The sequence below is a fragment of the Zosterops lateralis genome (genome assembly GCF_965231275.1).
Source record: "Zosterops lateralis genome assembly, chromosome: 5".
In the NCBI taxonomy this organism is placed as follows: domain Eukaryota; kingdom Metazoa; phylum Chordata; class Aves; order Passeriformes; family Zosteropidae; genus Zosterops; species Zosterops lateralis.
In genome coordinates this window covers 15,609,864-15,631,636 of record NC_139766.1, presented here as the reverse complement: position 1 = coordinate 15,631,636, position 21,773 = coordinate 15,609,864, and the positions used below count along the sequence as shown (strand labels likewise).

The 21,773-nt window shown below is 35.1% G+C and overlaps 1 protein-coding gene across 1 annotated transcript in view; it reads left to right on the top strand.

The window, feature by feature from the left end:
- The window catches only part of TAPT1 (transmembrane anterior posterior transformation 1), a 45,361-nt gene that overhangs the window by 5,234 nt on the left and 18,354 nt on the right, over positions 1–21,773 (top strand). Inside the window, exons 3-5 of the mRNA XM_083860835.1 lie at positions 3,623–3,741; positions 17,401–17,563; positions 21,332–21,467. Of these exons, the coding sequence (XP_083716961.1) occupies positions 3,623–3,741; positions 17,401–17,563; positions 21,332–21,467 (418 nt within the window). The remainder of the gene's footprint in view (positions 1–3,622; positions 3,742–17,400; positions 17,564–21,331; positions 21,468–21,773) is intronic.

Genomic DNA, 21,773 nt, shown 5'->3' with positions numbered 1-21,773 from the left:
TTTTTGTAGTCTTTTATTTTGCTTCTTGCCACTGTTTACCACATCTCCCCTCTCTTTCCTAGTGTTATGTCCCTTCCTGAGGGATTCTTTCCACTTCTTTATGTCAGCTTAGATATCATTCTGGCCCTGCAGTAAACCAATTTTGTTCTGGCTTAACCATTTTGATTTGGGAGGCAGTGGCAGCAGCAGTATGCTGAGGAAGGATGAGTAAAGCAACATCAGTAATAAGGTTTGTCTAGGCTGCAGTGTAATGATAACATTAAAATTAATACTGCTAAAATTCCCCATATCTCTAGGAATTAAGTTATACGGGGCTAAATAATTTTAATTTAGGCTGAACTAAGAAGCTTGTTTTGCTCTTCCTCCCATTTCAGTCTCCTGCTTTACCCATACTGCCTGTTTTGCATGAGCTGTGGTGCTTGTTGGACTGTTCCAGGAGTTAAATCCGCTCATAATTTGGCAGTGAATGTTAGACTTTCCTTGCTCTGTTTGCTCTGTGCTAGACTAGTGAGCTGATTTGCTCAGCCGGTGTTCTTGAGAATCCAGAGTCAAGGACAGAAGGGGAGCTTTATGACTAAAGATGAAAGAGCAGTGGAGGAGGGAGGAAGGTTGGGCAGGATTCCCTTGGTCAGTAGTGCTTGTGTTCCCCCTTCAGTATCATTGAATTCATCCTTCAGCCATGATGAGGCCTGGCTTTACCAAACTAAATTCCCAGTCAGTTACTGCAGAAAATCACAGAATAAATGAGACTGGGATGGACCCATGGAGTAGTCCATGCCCTTGCTTAAAGCTGTGTAACCTACAACAGGTTGTTCGGGTTTGGAGGCTTTGAACATCTCCAGTGATGGTGTCTTCACATCCTCAGTATTTACCCATTCCAGTTTATGATAGAATATTCCACTTATGGTAGAGACTTGGTTGAACGATACAGCATTTCAGCATCATCTCCATTTTAATTATGTAGATTATTACATGCTGTCTCCATGGCACAGAAATTATTCTGAAGTATTGGCACCATAGCTTTTTAATAAAACTTTCAGTGTGTAAGAATATGTAATATCCAGCAGTCTTTTTATAAATAAGATTAATGCTGTAAGTGGTACAATTGATGGGTTTTGCATGGTAAATCAAACTTTAGTCTGTGCTTTGAATATTAAATATTATGAAACTACTAATAAAGATATTTTAAAAATGATAGTTATCTTTTTACCATGAAATTATGAAATATTTTTTCGTTCTTTGCATTGGCTTAGTCTATGTTAGTATACATACTAGCTATATCAAATTGAGCACCTAGAAGTCAACTAAATAGTGTACACATCATCACCTGTTGCAGAAACCACTTGCTGATGTGATCCAAAAATCTGCTTACTTGAAATAAAGCATGTGAGACACTAGTAAAGGAAGAGAAGAATTTTCTTGATGGCTTGTTTTGTTTACTACCTAATAGTATAATTACAGAATAAGAATGAAAACTCTAATCAGGTAGAGTGAGAATAAATTGGAATAAATTTATCAAAGCCTAATCTTGGGAGATATTACTTAATAGGCACTTATTTAACATCCATAGTTTTAGAAAGGAGTGTAATGTTTTAATGGTAGTATTTGTTGTTGTTATGAGTACCCTTTTTTTTATTTAGAGAAGCTAGATAATTTACCATGTAAATGCTACGTCCACTCAAGTATTTTGTACAGTTTCAGTGGGAGCTTTTCATTGTAGTAGGTTAGTTATACTAAATAGTGGTCTGGTGGTTCTCTATTCCTGCCATCTTAAGGGAGCAGCTTTCAGTTAATCTCAAAATTAAACTTTGTGCTCCTTTGTTAAATTATAGTTATGATGGAAAAGCTCTGTAGGTTTTTCTATTAGTTCCTTAATATCTGGAATGGAGCAGCAAAAATAATGTTTACAGAAAGGAGTAGCAGGTTCAGCACTGATTATATTTCATCGGGTGCATGTAGTAAAAACATTGGGAAAATGAGGACATTAAAAAATAATTGTAAATATTAATGCAAGTTTATAGGATGTGAAAAACCATCATGCACTAAGGTGGAGAAGAAGTCTGTCTAAATCTAAAAGAAAAAGTAGTGTTGTTTTCGGGATTGTAAAGATGTCCTGAAAGATGTTGATTAGGAAAGATTATGAAGATGTTCCTGAAAGAACACAAGCAAAATGGCAGGCTATCTTTCTGTTTTGTTTGGGTTAAGGAGTTTAAAAACAGTAAGTGTTCAGTTCCAGTCATCTTCAGTGCTTGAATATTCAACACCAAGTTTAAAAGTTACTTTAAAAGAAATGGATAGCTTAATGGCATATTAAGGCAGTACCTAAATTTATCTGCAGTTCACGTAACCCCTCCTCCTGATAACTTTGAAAAATAACTCAAAATGCTGAAATTTTAGAACATGGTACTAGAGGTGAATGAGTAAATATCAGGAGAGAGACCTTGACATACATCATGATGGTATTGAAGTATTCTACAACTGTAGAATTGGTTGAAATAATATTATAAAGGAAAGTAAAAACTCAGAGATAATGGCAGTGCTGTTGTGCCTGAGTCAGTTGTCTTATGTGGCTTGTGGATAGTTGTTCTGGAGCGCGGTCTGTAGGATTGCTTCCGGAGTTACGAGGATGTAAGAGCACTCACTGGACATAGAACTGGCCATTGCACAAGCTAACAAAGAAGGTACTTTGCAAGGCAAAGGGATTGTGAGGGATAAAAGGAATTTACTTGTGCTTTGGTTTACACCTCTATTATCTTCCTTTCCATCAGAGCTACAAACAACTTTCACATGTAAATGCATATCTGACATGGATATCTAGGTCTGCTTAGATGTTGCTAGCCTTAATTGTGTAGCCAGTTAAGCTGGCTCCTATGGGATTATCCTTGCTGGAAAAAATACTAGCTCATGGTCTGACAGAAGCATAAAAGCATATTTCTAGACTTTGGAATTGTGGAGTTTATGTCTAGTTTAATTATCATAGAGTTGCTTGGCTTGTAGTCACAATGAATGGCTTTAATGTTTGTGTAAATTAAGGATAAAACATTAAAACTGAGGGCCAACTGAAAGTTTACCTCTTCATATTTTATATTCTTTGTATGAAAAAGGTGGTTGTTCTTTGAAGGAGATCTACCACAGCTGTAGTTAACTGTGCAATAGAAAATTTACTAGGTAATAGAAAACTTTTTGAGGACAGGAAATAATGTTGAAAAAAGAGGTAAGCAAAAAATGGCCGTGCACATTTACACACAGCTCTATAGGTTTTTCCCTCTAAGGTTAAAACATGAACTTTGGTAACCTGACAGGAAAGTCACCACTAGAAAATGAGCTACAGTTATATTCAACTGCAGTTTATATATTAAATAGACATGAAGTTCAGTGAGCTGTGAAAGTCTACAAAAGCCTTTACTGCTTGGACCTTGTGGTGCAGAATTTTTGCTGAATAGTCTTCAAATGCACAGCATGTTAATTTTTTTACAGTTCAGCTGATTGAGCAAGTGAGAATATTGTGCTTATTTGGTTAATCAGTCTTATGTAAATGTATTTTTCGTAACATAATTCTTTATAAACTTTTTGTAAATTTTATAAACTACTAACATACTTCTGTTTTATTTTTGTAATTTAGTTGATGTTTTTTGGAATCTTTTTGTGCCTGGATGCTTTTCTGTATGTGTTCACCCTGCTTCCTTTGAGAGTTATTCTGGCAATGTTCCGGCTCATCACTTTGCCTTGCTATGGCTTACGGTAAGTTGATTGAAGAGAAAGGTGTTGATACCCTTAAATAATGTCAGAGTTTGTGTGTGTGCTTCATTTTATGGCCTTTCAGTGCTGTTTGAACTACTAATGACTTCTTCCACTGTAAAATAGAAGTGTCAGTCTAAACTAGCCAAAGGAAAGGTGTGTAGGAGACCTTTAAGCTTTACCAGCAGTCACTAACTGTCATTGTTGCTCCCTTCAGACACTACAGTTTGATAACAGCACCACTTGGGCATATTCAGGTTAGTAAAGGAGAGAGATGTAACCTTACCTTATAGTTTTGTTCATTTATCTAACATCTATTCGAACATTTTTTAAAAATTTCTTTGACTTGGCTCATGTCTTTTGATAGGCTCTTTGATACTGAAACAGAAGTAATTTGTTTTTTAACAGTAAAAGCTTTCCTTATTTTCATGGAAAACTTTGCTGAAGAGATACCTGAATAAAATGTGTTCTTTCCTCTGAAGAATCCTATGGAGTGAAATATGAAGAGGAAAACCAATCAAAATATTAAGAAATTTTAGGTCTTAATGCCTTTATTTTCTGTTTGTATCAATACTAAAAAGTTGTTAATACATATAATTTTTAGTTTGGCCTTCTGGCATAGGCATCAAAAATTGGATAGAATTAAATTCCTTCATAAAATCCGCTACTTCATGGTAAAGTTGCTTGTATAAGCCTTAAGTGTAGCCTAAAATAGAAGGAGAACTTGTATTGATGTTGTCTTTTTTGCTTGGATAAATAAAGACTCCAGGATCTTTATTCTGAATTATCCAAAACTTGAAGTTGATTTATGGTCACTGATTTTTTTAATCAAGTTGTTTGTATTTGCATTATCTGTATTGTCTTTTATATGTGAAAGTCTTTTAGATGCATAGTTTAGAAATGTATGTTCTGATTACAGCAAATGCTAGTCTAGTTTCAAAAAAATAATTCAAAATATAGTCTAGAGTTTAAATGTTTGTATTTGGTGATGTTAAACACAGTCACTAGATGGCAGTCTCTAATGTTTTATTGTGCTGTTAATTTTGAACTGAACCTCAGACTATATCAAGGGAGTTTTCTTAGCTGTGTAAAAATGACAGTTATTTGGTTTTAGCCTGATGACAAGGCAAATTATGTGCCTATTTGTAGATAAAAATAAAAACCAGATACTTTTTCTGTTTAAAAATCTTCTTCCTCATTTATAAACGCAACTTTGCTTTTGGCAAAGAAATTTTTCTGCTCTTCTGAGATTACAATTAAACATTTCAAAAAAACAGTTGCTGGTTGAGGTTACTGTTCAGTATGCTGATGAAAGTGACATTTGAAGCACCATATGCACTCACATGTATGTGATTCATGTAGATCTACATACATGCACCTTCAATGCTAATATTTAGTCTGCTTGCTTGACAGTATTTTTTGTGTAAGGCACAATAGAAGCCAGTTTAATCTATTGAACTTGATTGTGTTAAAGTGTTACCAAGTAAGATGCATGCAACTGAGGTTATCTTGAGTGAGGAGGTCTTTGTTTTTGTAGCAGTTCCTGAAGCGATTTCTTTCGTCACAATTTCCTCCAATGTGTTTGGAATTTAATTTGCTAGAATCTTTACTTGTTCAGTACCTGAGGCTTTGTCTAGTTTATTCATGTTCTAAAGTTGGTGGCTTTTTACTGAAAGTTTTAGGACTCATGCCTATAATATGTACTGGAACTTCTTCAGATGTAATGATTCTTATTTCCAAGTATTCAGAGCCTGCACTTTGAATTTTTGGGGGTTTCTCGTTTTTTATTTGTTATGGCAAAAAAAAATAAATTATTGTTTTCTTCCAGCTCAGGAAATACATCTTTATGTATTTGTAACAAAATAGAGTTGAATAGGTAAAGCATATTTGTAATTAAAAAGGTACTTACAAAGCAGGTGGCTGTTTATCTTCTAGTTGTTCTTCCTTGCAAATACCAAATTAATGTTGACTAGTTGTTACTTGAACCTGCCACATCATATTCCATTCTGTGTAGTAAATAAAAGTGCTCCTCCCTTCATCTTTTTCTCCACATCTCAGTGAAGTAATTGAGTAGTGAGTGTTCTGTTTCCCTTCCAGTTTACTCTTCAGTTTATTTATTTCCTCATAATTCTATCTCCTCTTTTCAGTGTAGAGAAAAATTATATTACCCATTATTTTTTTAAAACAATAAAACCACATGCTATATAAATGGGCTGATTCCTGTCTATGTTATATTGTGCAAAGTGCTTAAATATAGGGGAAGTGGTTTATAGCCTCTTCCACATGTTGTAATATTTCAGTTTATGGAGTTCTGAAGGGAAAGAAAGAGTAATGTGTTTTAAAGAAAAGTTTCTTTTTTCTACCTAGACAGTGTAAGCACTTCAATTTGACTTCTGTCATTCTTCCTCATCACTTGATCTTTCCTTTTGAGGAAATTTAGTTCTATGTTTTTGTCAGAGCTATATTGGTGCTGACAAGGCAATTTTTCAAAAAACTTCAAGAACTTCAGTCAGAAGAATCCAAGATTCTGTCATTGGACGAACTAAACTGCTTTGTTTAATTACTGAGATCAAACTGGCAAAGGCTGAATCATCACATGGTGGTAGTTTTGGCAGGTGCAACTTCATTACATCTATGTTCTATAAGCAGCAGAGTGCTTCTAAAAAAATTAACATGCACAATTCACAAAATTAGATTACATCTTCTGAAATTACAAAAAATCAGCCTTACTGTATTTTCTTTTGAGACAAGAAAAGAACTTCCTTAAATTATTCTCTTTGAATCTTAGACTATTCACACTTTATTAAAATACTCTTTGATAGCATAAAAAGTTTGTTGTTCCAGCAAAGTATGTGCCAAGGTAGACAGAGAAGTGGACCTGGTGGAGTTCTGTTTGAGTTAGAGTCCTTAATGACATGTTCCTGAAACTAACTCTGCCGGAGGTTGAAAGGTACAGTTTCATTTTACAGTTCTGACATTTTTTTTTTCACTACCTCAGACTCAGAGATTCTGGATAGATTAATACTGCTGCCTGTTTTGAAGCTCTTTCATACAGCTAACTTATTATTTTTCTTGAAAATGTGTTGCATACCAATAAAAGGCTATGTGGGAATGTGGAGAAGCTCTTCTGCATTCTTTGTAAAACACCGTGATATGAAAGCATTAGCAATTAGTTAATGAAACTCTGAGGAGACTCTCAATTTAATTATGTTTAAAGGCATTTTACGTCATCTGCACAAAGCAAGAAAAGATTTAGGAGAGAAAGTGAGATTCTTTTCTCCAAATTCTAGTTTTTTCAAGAAAATACAGTAGAAGATTATGAATTTTCTTACATGTAAAGATAGATTGACAAAACCTTTACAAGAGACCTCCCACACACACCTCATCTGCAGGGGTTTCCCACCCCCCGCTGCCAGGACTTGGGTCCAGGACCTTTTGGGCTCTTCCCAAGGGATGAGAGCAGCACCTGGATTGTGGAAGCCCAGCAAGATCCTGTTTTGTGTGAGCAGCACCCACATACCCCTCACATGCCTCCCACTGGGAACTCGAGTACCGTGCTAATGACACCGAGGTTGTGGGTCCAATCCCTGCGCTGGCCATTTGCTTAAGAGTTGGACTTAATGATCCATGTGGGTCCCTTCCAACTCAGAATATTCTGTGAATCTGTACATTTTTCAATGTGGAAGTAGACATAGATTATAAATACATGTTCTGTATTTTTCTTTTACTCTGCTCTCTGAAGTAAGTGAATTTAGGTCCTGTCAGCAATAACACAACTTCTACTATATTGTATGTACATCTTAAAAATCCTGTTGACATCCTGTGAATTCACAGATTCATGTTTTTCAGTAGGAAATAAGTAGAACAGCATTGTTTCAAGAAAGAAAGCATATCTGGAAGAATAAAACAAATACACTGGCATTCTTGTGGATGTTTTTTATTTGTTCATATTATCGGACTATTAAATAAATTTGAACCTCTGTTGCACACTTATTCCTAAGCCTATTTTTTTTTTCTGAGACATTTAGCTATGAAATCCATAAACTTCCTTTTGTCACCATTGAGGAAGTTGTGCACCATTGTCATCATTGAGGAAGTTGGGCATCTGCCCACCAAAATGTGTAGCTTTCTACCAAACAAGAAAAGGAAGATGCATTCATTATTTTCTCTAGTATACTCTCAGATCAAGTACTCCTTTCTCCTTTCCATAACAGTGCATAGTGTAGCAACATTACAACCTTCTCTTTCTTTCTTTCTTGTAAATCAGACCGAAGGGAAGAGCACTTTCACTTCCTTTATAGGATGGAATGTGGTGTCACAGGGATTCCTCCTTGGTGAGTAAATCCTGATTTTCTTTTTCCTTCTGTGCTGTCAGCCAAATTCACACATCTACATGTAATCAGTAAAAAGGCTGCTTACAAATGAATAATATAGCTATTACATACAAGACACCTCAAAGGAGAAACCAACACTTAGTTTTAATAAAAAACACATTAAATTGATTCAGTGCTATTCATGGTAGGTATATTTTCTTATGTAACTTTATATCATTGTGGAAATAAGTTATCTTAGATTTAAAGCATTTTCACATAGAATGCCTATGAACCAATTTGGCCCAGTTTAAAAAAGGATCTCTTGGAAAAACCATAGCCCCTGCTGTACTTCAGTTTATAGTGCCTTAAGCTTTTTGAGGTTTCTTCTAAGCACTGCTTCAGTCAGGTTCCTAGCCAAATTTTTGTGTGTGCTTCGAGCAGGTTTTTTTGTCATGCTTAACCTCAATCTTAGGGAGTTCAGAAAGTTCATTGCCAGGTACCTTAGTATTAGACTCACAGATAATTCTGTGCATAATAAAATACAGCACTTTAGCATATGTTTGTTTACTGTCTTCAGTTATATTTGATGCTGTTATTTAAAAAATAAAAGCCTAATGAAAGCTTTTTCTAGTTATCACTTATTTGAAACTTCGTTTTTTTATTTTTTTGAGACAGCTCTCATCGGGGCCTAACAGCAAGGTTGGTTTTGTTCTATTCTTAGCATGGTCTCGTGCTGTATTGTGTGCATGTAGAGGCTTTTTATTGTTGAAAAAACCGCAACGCCCCCTAAACTTGGCAAGCTCAGCTCTCAGTTTCTTAGAATTTTTTATTTGCGACATATTTTTCTGATCAGTCTGTATAATCACAATTTTACAGCAGTGAAGTAGTGAACTGGAAATTATGTAGACTCAAAATAGCTTCTTTTCCTGAAGCCAAACTTGAGCATAATTGTAGGAAAATATTTCCAATAGATCACATAGTCCATTTAAAAAAAAATTAGTGTGTAGCTATGTAGGCAAGTTTACTCTTCAGACAACTTTGCTTGGATTTGTTTTCCCTAGAATCTTTACTTATGCTAACAGGAAAATATCCCCTTATGTGTTAATGTAATAATTTTTCTTAGTGCTTCATGTAAAATTAGAAATTTACAACATCACAGTTCATTAATGAAGGATATATTGAAGAATTGAGAATTTGATAAAGAGTACATGTAAAACAACGCCCCGTTGAACAGTTTCCGTGCAAGTATCTTTAAAGTAAAATGGAGAAAGAAAAGACGCTTAAGCAAGACTTCAACTAGACCACCATATCAATAACTGAAATATATTATTATAAACCTCAGTGGTTGCCTGTTTGAAAATGTTAGCATTGAATAAATAATGCAGTCAGAAGAGGTTTGCTGTAAAATACATGCTTGAACTTGTAACATGCTAAAAGACTTCTTCAGTCTGTTATTAGATTAACAATAAACCCTAGTAAAAAGTGTCAGCATTTATAGAAAATGTTACAAAAGCTTTAAAATATATGTCTGTATATTACCAAAATGAAAATACCCATCTAAAACATTTTTGCAGTGACACTGTACTCATATCTTTAAATTACTGTATATATGACATCAGTATTGGAAATTTTGCATGCATTGACTTCATAGGAGTAATTGTTTAGAATAATCTGAATTATTTGGATGAGACTAAATAGTCTAAACTAAAGGAAACAATTAAAATGCAGTGAATTGCGTCAATAAACAAGAAAAGATCTAGAATGTGTGTTGATTAAAAAAAAACAAACAAACAAAACAATCAGAACCCAAACAACTCTAAAAGATGTTTGGAAAACCATATGTAATCAGACTAGTGAAGAATTGAGGAGCACCGGGAAGCCTGGAAGACAAAAATGAAGAAATCATATGACATCTTGTGACAGTTTGTGCAGTTAAGTTTAAAATAATATATTCAGAGTGCATATCAGTTGGATGCCAAAGTGATTATGTACTCAGACTAGTGTACTTGACTGCAGATTACACAATGTAGTGAAACCATTGTTCATTTAACTGTCATTTACTGAAAAGCATACCAGAAACAACTGTAGTGAAACTTTTTTAGATGTTTTTATGCAGCAAGAACAATTTTCTCTTCCTCCAGGTTGCATTTCATGTTCCAAATGGTTTAACTTTAAATTCAATGAGAAAGGCTTGTTAAAATGCTTAACACACAATCTTGGTTTTCTTGGAAATCACTTGCTTAAGCAATTTTGTGCGTTAGCTACTAGTGATTTTGAAAATATTTAAGACAAATATTGGTAAGCCGTGATTTTTAATAATGCTCTGCTTGATGCTGAGTGACTTCAGTTGGAATAAAAACGAGTTTGGTAGGGTTGATATTAATACTTAGAAAGTCTTGAGCTGGTTTACTTATTTAATAAATTAAAAAAGAGTACTGTGAAATCCATCATGCTGTTCAGTAGCAAACATGAAGGATCAGTAGCGTGACCATCTGTGTAGTCAGTCATAGCCCATATGGATGGATGATGGAACCTAATGCTTTTCAACCAGTAGATGGAGACAGAACTCTTACTACTGTATAAAATGTGGGTCACGGCATTTTGAGTATGAAATACCTTGAAAATTACAGACAGATAACTAGCTCCTTAAGCTTTCACTGATTTCAGGAGTTTGCTTAAGAGGAGCACTGGTTTTCACACTAGATTTTTCTTCATTGGGTAGGTGTTTTACATAGTTCATGATATAAGTTCAACTTAATTTTGTAAGAGGGGATTTTTTTACAAGTGTCATAAGTCATCTTGAAAAAAAAAAAGATGTTTTTCCTAACATTTATCTAAGTTTGTGGGTAGCGAGCATATTTGGTAACATTCTAATTTGATAATATTTTAATTTAATTTTATAGAATAGCAAAGTAATCCTTCCTAACCATTTATAAGGAAATTTGCAGCTTTTAGCTTTCCAAAGGGAGAGGACATACACAGATCCAATGCCTTTCTAAACAGAGGGAAGACTTGGATTTACACTTTCTGAATTTGTCTCATGGTGGACAAATCATAAATTGGAAAGTTTGAAACATGAGTATTAAACCTTGATTTTTATTGTGTTGTAAAAAGTAGATTTTTTTTTGTGTGTGTGTGTGTGTAACAGACTGATCTGCTCAGTTCCTGGTTGATGTCAGTCTTTGCATTGTGGAAATTTTGCCATAGTTTGACTTTCAACTGCTTTAAATATTGTGGGATAAGCATTGAGTGTGGCATGCTGCTTCTTCTTTAATAATTGACTGGGCTGAAACAAGCATGCTGTGGTGGAATAGGGAGGTATAGTAGTATGGCTTACACATCACTTTGTGTTCAAATGAATAATAAGCTTGTATATCCCCTTAAGTATGAATTTCTGTGTTTGTGGTATTTTGAGAAGTAAGGCTTTGTTTCAGTGGAGATTTTCTGTCAATTAGTAGATTGATTGTAATGATAAATATAGCCAAAGGGTGAGGAGCTTGAACATCTTGTTAAGTACATGCTGTAGAATGGTGAAGTCTCTGTGTGGTTTTTTTCTGTATTGTCACAATTTGCTGGTTAACATTACAGTGCAAGAGTTTCTCTGTAGAGGAATGCTTGGATTTTCACTGAATTCATGTAGATTGAAGGATCATCACATGTTTAAACATTTTGGTGTATTCAGTGTTAATAATAGTAAAGCAATATAAGATTTTACATAGTGGATAATAGAATGGATAAGTCTTACTCTTTCATATTAAGGTACTTGTCTGTTTGAAGAAGTTTTAAAATTTGATTCCTTGATAGTCTAGGCTATACAGCTAATGTGGGAACTTGAGATTTAGCATAATGAAACCACTTGTAAAATTTTGAATAGAGCATCTTAAAGAGCATGACTTAAAGCAAAATATATTTGAAGTAGTAATGGGATAATCGTAGAATCATTGAATGGTTTGGGTGGAAGGGACCTTAAAGATCATCAGTTCCAGCCCCCCCTGCCATGGGCAGGGACATCTTCCACTAAACCAGGTTGCTCAAATGGCAGAAAATAATTAGGTGAAAAAATACGTATCATGTATCATAATAAGGTACATTTGAAGGACAGTCCAAATGCCCTGGATCCTTTTATTTACTGGTTTGAGGTGTGAAAATTGTGAGGTAAATTATATTCAGCTAAATTTTGAAACGATGTAACATTATTTCTGGAATCTGGTAGGATATTAGAGGAACTACATCTTGGAGAAAGGCTCTCATGATACTGTCTTTCAGGAGCACAGTTCATTAAAGCCAGGCAAATGTTAATATTCAAATCAATTGTGCAGCATCAGTGTATGCCTGGGATAGCTTTGAAGGAAAACTCTAACTGCTTTCTACAGAAAAATTCTACTGGCCACTGTTTTGTTACCTTGCTACCAGAAAGAACTTGTATTGTTGTAGTGCTCTTTAATTATTGTTCTCACTGTGTCACTCATGAGAAAAAAGACCCATCTGTAATTTTCATGTGAAATCTTCCTCACTGTCATACTTCATGCACAGCTGTATAAATGTGAAGTGTTTGGAAGTGAGCTAAGCTGTTTCAACTTCTCATATCTCCATTCAACAGTTTCTAAAGTTGTACAGTATCACATCACCTCAGTAATGTCTAATTCTTAAAACTTGAGTCCCTACTTTCAAGTGAGGTATTGAAAAAAACAGCACCATACTATGTTTTTCTTGTTTGCTTTTTGGCCTTTTTGTAGTTGTCATAGCTTGGCCAATGTGAGCTTTTTAATTTTGTTTCTTTGCGAATCTGTGGTACTCGTGATGTGCATGACTACAGCAGTATGAGTTTGTATGTGATATTAATCACAAGGTCTGATTAGTTAATGCTTAAGATGTCCTGAAAGTACTTTTCAGTGTTGGCATTGAGTAGTTACTGGAGACAATAAGTAAAAACATATATTGAGAAAAATGAATGCAGAATGCTGGGATGCTCTGACAGGCATGAAATCGCATCAGGCTGTGTGTGTTTATATGTATTAAACAGCTTAATGCAAAGGATAGGAATGATTTGTGACAAATAAAGATTAAACCTGTGTGCCTGATTGTATACTAAAACTGCAGCGGTCAGCTCTCACTGAGCACTGACTATATCATTTTATTTCTGCAGGCTTTGCAGTCAGTTCTGTGTATTCTCCAAAAGCTGACAAATCATTAGACTTAATCTGTTTACTTGATTTCCTTGTCTTTGTAGGAAATAATTGTCCCTTCTCTATATTATATTCAGAACCACACCTCAAAATCCTTTTTTAAATGTTGTTAATCAGAGCAGAAGATGATTCTGCTACAATAAAAATGCTTCTGTGGATTTATGGAGTTGACATGTTTAATCTCTCTCAATTGGAAACATGTCATAGTGGTACACTGTAGATTACTTATTTACAATATGAAAGGGTCATTCCTAGTATACAATGAAAGAACACTGGAATATATTTTAAATGCCAGGATCTTCTTACTCTTCTTACTTTCTAGAAAGCAGTTTTCTCTAGTCAATCTTTGCAGTAATCCCTTGTAGTGAGTAGAGGGTTGAGATTCTGGCAGCTATTCTGTCATCAAACTGAGGAAATTGAAACCGTGAGGATATTTTCGTGACTTGAGATATTGTGGTTTAGTCCCAGCTGGCAACTGAGTACCATGCGGCCACTCACTCACTCCTTCCATCTTCCACCCGTGGGGGAAGGAATTGGAAAGTTAAGGTAAAGCTCATGGGTTGAGATAAGAAAAATTTAATAATTGAAACAAAAAAATGCTAATAACAATACTAAATACGATAATAATAGTAATGAAAAGGAGAAGGAGAGAATCTAACAGATCCCTAAGAGAAACAAGTGGTAAGTTGTCCATCAGCCACTGCCTGGTACCCAGCCCGTCCCTGAACAGTGATAGGCCTCATTCTGGGTAACTCCCCCAGTTTATATACTGGGTGTGATGCTCTGTGGTGTGGAATATCCCTTTGGCCAGTTTGGGACATCCTGTCCTGGCTACACTCTGTGCCAGCCTTTTGTGCAGCTCTTCAATAGCAGGGCAAGAGACACTGAAAAAAATCCTCGACACAGGGTAAACACTTCTTAGGAACAACCAAAACATTTTGGTGTGTTATCAACATTCTTACACTAAATCCAAAAAAACAGCTACTAAAAATAAAAGGCACTCTTGTCACAGCCCAAACCAGGACACTTGCTCTGAAGTTGTCACAACATTACTGTTGGTTCTGCCTCTCATGTGGATGAGAAGCACAAGAAGTTATGAGAAGTTATGTAGAACTTTGAATAGAACATTAATGGATTGTCATGTTGAGAGGTAGGATAAGAGGACTTCACATTGTGCCGGGGATGTTTAGATTGGATGTTAGGAAAAGTTTCTTCACCAAAATGGTTGTAAAGCGATGGAACAGGCTGCTGCTCAGGGGAGTGGTGGAATCACCATTCCTGGAGATACTTCAAAGATTCATAGACTGTGGTTTAATGATAGACTTGGCAGTGATAAGTTAACAGGTGGACTCGATTATCCAAAAGATTTTTTCCAACCTAAATGATTCTAAAATCCTCTAAAAACATTATTTGAATGGGATCTGTTCTACGAAAGTTTAATTCCTGTAAAGCACAGCAATCAAGAGTAGTTGATCTGACTCTTTAGGGCAGCTTTTGAATTGAATCTCAATGATAATCAAGTTTGTTCTGTACACAGCACATTCTCAAAGTCTTTTAATTTTACCAGTGTATAGGATGCTGTGTGCAAGATTGTATGCAACTTCATACAGAGTTAGTCTCCTGAGATAGTTCTCAGAGCTGAGACCACCTTTAGGAGAGTAGATGTGCTCCTGATTTTATGTAGTCTCTTCTCAAAATTTGTAGTCCCCTGTGATGGCTGCTGAATGCATTTACAATGGCTTCTCCTGAGTTGGTTTTACTTGGTGTAGTCATAAAGCTGAAAATCAACACAAGCAGAAGACTGATAGAGTTATCAGTGCAGAACATCTGCAACTTGTGACTGGTGGTTGAGCATCTTTGATGTTACTTGTAAGCCAGAAAACCTTTGATGTGGTATTTTCAGTCTGTATTGATTTGTGGACATCAAAGCATTTTCCTATGAGAATCTTTCTGGAGTCTTTCAGAAGCTTCATAAACAGATCCTACTCACTAGTGATTTCAGTAAGAGACCATCCTGTCATTAAAGTTGGTACCTTAGAGACTGTGAATGAGATTTTCAAGTGGATGTCTCTTTTCTTCATCAGGTTTTCTCTATCAGGTAGTCACTACTTCTCTAATGATAAGGTAGTTAGTTGTTGGCTGGAAGAATGAAGATGCTGATTTTCTGAGTAGTAAATTCTGATTCTCTTTTTCATGTGCTAAGGCCTGGCATTATTGTTGTGGCATAATAGTTTCTTTACCAATGTATCCCAATCTGTATGTCAGAGTTTGAGTGTTGGCTGGGAACCTTGTACAGAAATGACTGAATACACTTCCAAAATGGAAGTAGATTGGAAAAAAAGGAATATGCTGTTACTCAGCATATGAACAGTAATCATAATCATAGGCTTGTTTAAGTCTTGTAAAATTTCAATATATACTATTGTATTTTAATATCTATAATAATTTAATTCAGATGTAGTTAAATAAGGCAGTAAATTTTCAAAGTGTGATTTTACAGGTTGGGGAGGATGCAGTTTTTTGTGGGTCATGCAAAGACAGTCATAGGCTTTTTAGGCAGTGGGCAAAAGGTACATGATCAGTTTTCTTTAATTTTTTTCAATTAATGTTTGCAGTTAAAACTCAATTTGGAGACTGAAGAAAGGAAGAAAATTCACTGAGGCATTTTGTCAAGGACTTAGGCTGAAATAAGATATGGTGTGAATATTGTTTGTTACTGGAGGACTTCTGAAAGCAGGAAAATGTCTCTTAGGGAGAGAAAGCCCCTGTAAGCAGATCTGGTATGCTAGGCCAGGTTGGATTCTTTTATTCAGAATGTAATTGATTTTAATGCAGTTTATGCAATAAAAAGTATATACTAAAAGGAGCAGTTGCTCTCTGTTCAAAGTGAAATACTGTAAATCTGAGAATTCTAAAAACTTTCTTGCTCATACTCCCAGCAAGAGCATGACCTATTTGCCCATTGTGGAATGTCACTGTGTGGTTCCAGGAGTGATATAACACATGAATGTTGTTTTCAGGGCATTTTTCTTTTGAATGGAAGATAACAAAGAAACACAAAGTATAACATTCCAGCTGTGATTTAAATAGAATGAGTGAGGTAGCAGGGATTTTTAACTTCTCTGCAGGGTCTGTACACCTACTCCAGAGGTCATAAGTAACTATTTGGATGTTTTTTACAAATGGTGTACATTTTTACAATTAACTCTAATTTTTTTTTTTTTCTAAATGTATTATCAGTTCATGGGAACATTGCCTAGTGACTGGATGAGCTGTTGATTTAAGAATATGGAAACTGGAAATTCATAACTTGAATTATGCTAATTGCTTGCAACTTCTTTGAAACACTAACTTGTGTAACAGCGTTTCAGTGTATTTAAAAAATAAATATATTTAATAGAAATTATTCCTCCTTTTTTATATTTAATTCTCAACCTTTTTATGTAATTCAAAGGCTTTTTAACTGCTTTGCATCCTATTAATACGAAACTAAATAAATAGACAAGTGAATATGGCTTTGCAATTTCATTATGCTTATGTATACTGTTGTGGCAATTGAGATAAAGCTATTTTCTTCCTGTAATTTTACTAGGAAGAAATTGTGTAATGATTCCTTTAGTCTCCTGGGTTACTCAGGAAAACTGCATTTGGTTCACATTCAACCTCCAGCTCTGATGTCAAATTGTTTGCATTTACTCCTGCAGAGCTTAGAGCTAAAAGAAGATACAGAATTTACAACCTGTTCCTCAGCATCTGGTTCATTATACTGAAATTGAAGATGACTGCTTCATTTCTTTTTGATCATAGTGAATACAATTTCTGTACCTGAGGAAGTCAAAATCATAGAACTGTGTGGAAGAGGGATAGGAAATTAGAAACCAAAGGGCATGCATGCAGTAGGTTATTAAAAAGTGGGATCTCTCAACAAATGCAGTGTTTTAATTACAGGCATGTAGCAAGAGACTGTGATCCTGTTCATGAGTGTGATATATAAATGTATATCATAATCATGGTTTTGGAGTGAAGGCCAGGGGAAGGGGCACAATAAACTACATTAAATATATCCGTGGTGAACAGCTTCTGTAAATTCATATTAACTTAGTAACATCTGCGTTTTGTGGGTACATGACATTTAGTGGAACTTTTTACCCTTTGTATTTCAGTGACAGACGTTTGCTACAACCTGCTCAGGTATGTGACATGCTCAAAGGAGTTATATTGGTCATCTGCTACTTCATGATGCACTATGTTGACTACTCTATGATGTATCATCTGATAAGGGGACAGTCTGTAATAAAGCTCTACATCATCTATAACATGCTTGAGGTAAGAATGTTGGCATCAGAATATGAAGTATGCTTTTCTCAGACTATCTAAAATATTTTGTGTTCCAGTATTTGTACTTAGAACGTGGCACATCTGGTATTCTCAGAAATCTGCACACACCTAAGATAATAAGTGTAGATGCAGGGAAACAGACAGGTTTGTTGTGAGCAATAAAGTTTTAGGTACTGTTTCATGCCTAATTTATGGAGCTCATTAATCAATTTCATGGCAAGAAACTCGAGAAATGGAAATGAATGGTAATGAATGAGATTTTGAACTCTCCAAGAAAAGTTGAAGCTGTTGATTTGAAATAATGATAAGATCCTGAGAGAGAGCAAAGGAGGAGGATAAGAGAAAACCTGGAATTTGGGTTTTAATACATCATTATGGAAATACAGCATTCATTGTATACAAGGACACATATTACAGCTTTACCTCAGTCCTGGCTAGCAGACACAAGCCTATAAGGTGAATGAATAAATGTAGTGACACAAGAAAAAGAAATTCTGTTTTGGGAGGTAAGATCAAGAGAAATTCCACTGAGAAAAACAAGTTTCTGCTTTGCTATTGATGTGAAGTAAAAGATTTTTAATTGTACTTCTTTCATCAATGATTCACAAAGTAAATAATGTTTTCATAGGCACAATCTTATCTCCATCCTGCAAATAGAGGACATAGTAGGAATATAACCTCTTAAACAGACTCAATCAGAGCTTTGTACACAAAGGTTATTCTGCTAGGGTTCTGGGATTCCTGATGAATACATTAATCCTTGTTTGAACATCTGTTGTACCTTTGTTTGAAGACTGCTGAAACAGGGTTACGTTCTGCAAAATCTGAATATTCTGACAAGAAGGCATTTCTTCTTTCCTGATAAGATATGTAAATATTTCATAAAGAAGACACTTCATTATACTAAGTGAAATAAACATACAAGCCACCTCAGTTGTTAATTCATAGGGGTTTTGTTGCCTTGATTTTATATTTGCTGAAAAATACGTACAAATATTAAATTGGCACTGAGTTACCATCTGGATTTTAGTTGTGTGGGGAAATAGTCATGCATATATAGTTCCATAATTGATGAGAGATTATCACTTACTAAATAAATCCATGTGCTTAAAATAGTAAATTCTCTTTATTTCAAAACTACTTCAAATCACTTAGTAGTGTACTTTCTCAGCTTTATGTGCTTACCACATAATTGAAGTGATACTGCAGTGTTTGCTGTGAATTGGAAGCCATGTGCCATCCTGTTTAGAATGAGGAATTTAATTACTTTGCTATGTTTGGCAGAACCAAAACTGTGTTTTAACTAAGGGAAGTGCTGTGTGAGTTTGTTTCTTTTAGGAAAGAGGGAAGTCTGTTACTACTTATGGTTATTAGAAAAATTACATTAGACTTCGAATTTGGAAACAGTATTTAACTTCCATGGTGTCTCATGAAACCCAGCATGCCAAGCAGAGTGTGTGTTTTTAAGGGGCTTTTTTACCATGACAGTTTACAGCAATATTGGCAGAAAATGTTCATGGTATCCCACTGAAAGACTTGGTTGATAGTCAGCTTTCAACTGTTTGAATATTGGCTTGCTTAGACTACTTTGGTGATTTTTACTAAAAGTCTTTGCTACTGATGGAAGCAATTCTTTTTAAGGAATTCTTAATATGCCCTTTTTTAAGCAATACACTTCATATTTTTTCACAAGTTTTCAAAATAAGGAGGATTTTTTTAGTCTAGTAAATCACTGAGCAACAGAGATGTTTACAATGCCCTAATGTTTTCGGCTGTTGGCAAGTCCAGGGAATATTTTCCTGGACAGATATGAAGAATGCAAAATCTTCAAATTACGTGCTGAATGCTCCCAACTGACAGGCTAAGGGGAGCATTCAGCACATTTGGCTTAAATGACACTTTTCTTTTTTAGATTCAGACCCACCGGCTCCTGCTCCTTGTGAAGCCCCAGTGTGCGTTACGTTGGTGACAGCACTCACCATGGAATTCTGCTGGAGCCTGGAGCCGGCATGTAGGGTTTAGGTAAGTCATATTTGGAAAAGCAAGCAACAATATTGTGTGGTGGGTTTTAAATTTTTCTATCCTTTCAGCAAAGAACCAAGGACTGCTTAAACAGAAAGGAAGGCAAAGCCACCATTTTATCTATTAAAACCCTCACAATATTGTGAACAAAAACTTACCAAACTCCTAAAAGTTCTGCAACTGGTGTTACTACACCAGGTGTAATTACTCAATGGGTCATCACAATGAGCAGGAACCAAATAATGCAGACAATGTCAATTTACAAAATCTGAAAGCCGAAAACAGTGCCACTGTAAATATCTCTAAAACTGATGGGGTAGGGAGCTTCAGATTTATGATAATTGGTCAGCTCATGGCTTTGTGCGTTTTATTTCATAGGCGATTCTTAGAGTGCAGCACATTGTACACTTGCTTGAGGCATCCTATAAAATTTTGTTTTAATTCAATTTTCATATTTTAGGAAACTTCATTCAGTAAGAGTGTCAGAAATAAATATGACTTTCTTCACTTCAGTATCTTTACCTTGAGAACTATTTTATTTTAAAAATGAGGAAATTATTTGAAGTCTAGGTTTGTGTTGTCCTAAGAACTTATTTTCTATTTAGTAGAATCAATATTTGCCGGTACATTGTGCGTCTGCTTCTGTATTGTTTCATGTTGATTTAACATGTCAAAAAGTGTTGCTTAACAGAAAGACACTAATAGAAAATATTCCTTGCCTTTTTTAGATTGAGATAATCAGTTTGTCATCTTTAGCTATTTCCATTTGGTTGAGTTAGTAAGCAATGAGAGAGAGCTCTTTTTTTTAGCCAGATGTGCCAAGTTTAATTTTTGAAGTTCTGGTTTTGTTGCCCTGTGCAGCTTGGTTTTAAAATTACTGAACTGCAGTGTATAGGTGGAAAAAATGTTCTTCTTTGTAATGATTTTCAGTTTTATGTTTGCTGCTGATGTTGGGAACTGGTGGAATTCCCTGTGACCTTTCTTGCTGTCATATTAAATTACAAGTTCAAAATGCTGTCCATATGTTTGTTATCTATCTTAAGAATTACTGCTAGAACATTCTTTTCCTGTTTGTGCATATATTCTTTGGATTATACTCCAGGTGTTTGTTGTTTTTTCAACATATTTTCTCTTTTTGGCAGACTTTCAGGTCCCTCTTAATCTCTTGTTTTTGTGTTATAGTACTTTTAATTTTGAATTCTGCTTTATGCAGACATTTGCATTAAGTATATACCTCAGTATATAGAACGCAGTAGTGCCAACTCCAATTTCAGGGGGTTTTTGTACCTGTAAGCTAATGTTCCCTGTCATCTGGAATTCACTTTTCATTGTTGGGGTTTTTTTCCTATTAAACCCTGAGGGATGGGGAAAAACATTTTAAATGGTCTGATACAACGCAAATACTGCTTTACCAAAGGTTAAGGTTTGAACTGTACTTGAGTGTCTTTCAAGAAAGCATCTAAGATAACAACATATGATTATTTATTCTGAATTCTGTTGCAGAGGGGATAGTAAGTTTGAAAAGAAAAGTAAACTGCTTAATATACAAAAGGAACAGTATTGCTGTGAAATCCAGAGACAGAATGGAATAAATAAGAGATCAAAAGTGATATAAATAAATATATATATATATATATGAAACTTTTTTTTTTAAATTGAGCTGTACTTTTGGTTTGAACCGGGCATATTCAAGTGTTGGAGAGAAAGGTAGGCAGTAAAATTGTTCTTGTTTAGGTGGCTGATCGTCTGATCTCTTCATTTGGACAAGATATTTTGGATGCTCTTTATTGGACAGCTACAGAACCCAAGGAAAGAAAAAGAGCTCACATAGGTGTGATTCCTCACTTCTTCATGGCAGTGCTATATGTCTGTATCCTTTTTCTTTGAAAAATTACAAAATTTTCTAAGTTAAATTACAGAGTAATTGCTCTGCATTATTTTATTTTAATACATTTGAAAATTTGATAGTATTCCTTAATCACTGTTCCTTCACTTGAAAACTAAGATTGCCATCACCACCTGCTTTAAAAAAAGGAATCCCTTCATGATGTTGTACCTATAGTAAAGTGAAAAACCATAGTTGGATAGTTCAAGGCAAATTTAATTTCCTATTTGTATTCGAGTATTTTGGCTCACAGGGCCTTAAAGATAGTGAGGTTTTGTTATTTAGTGGAAT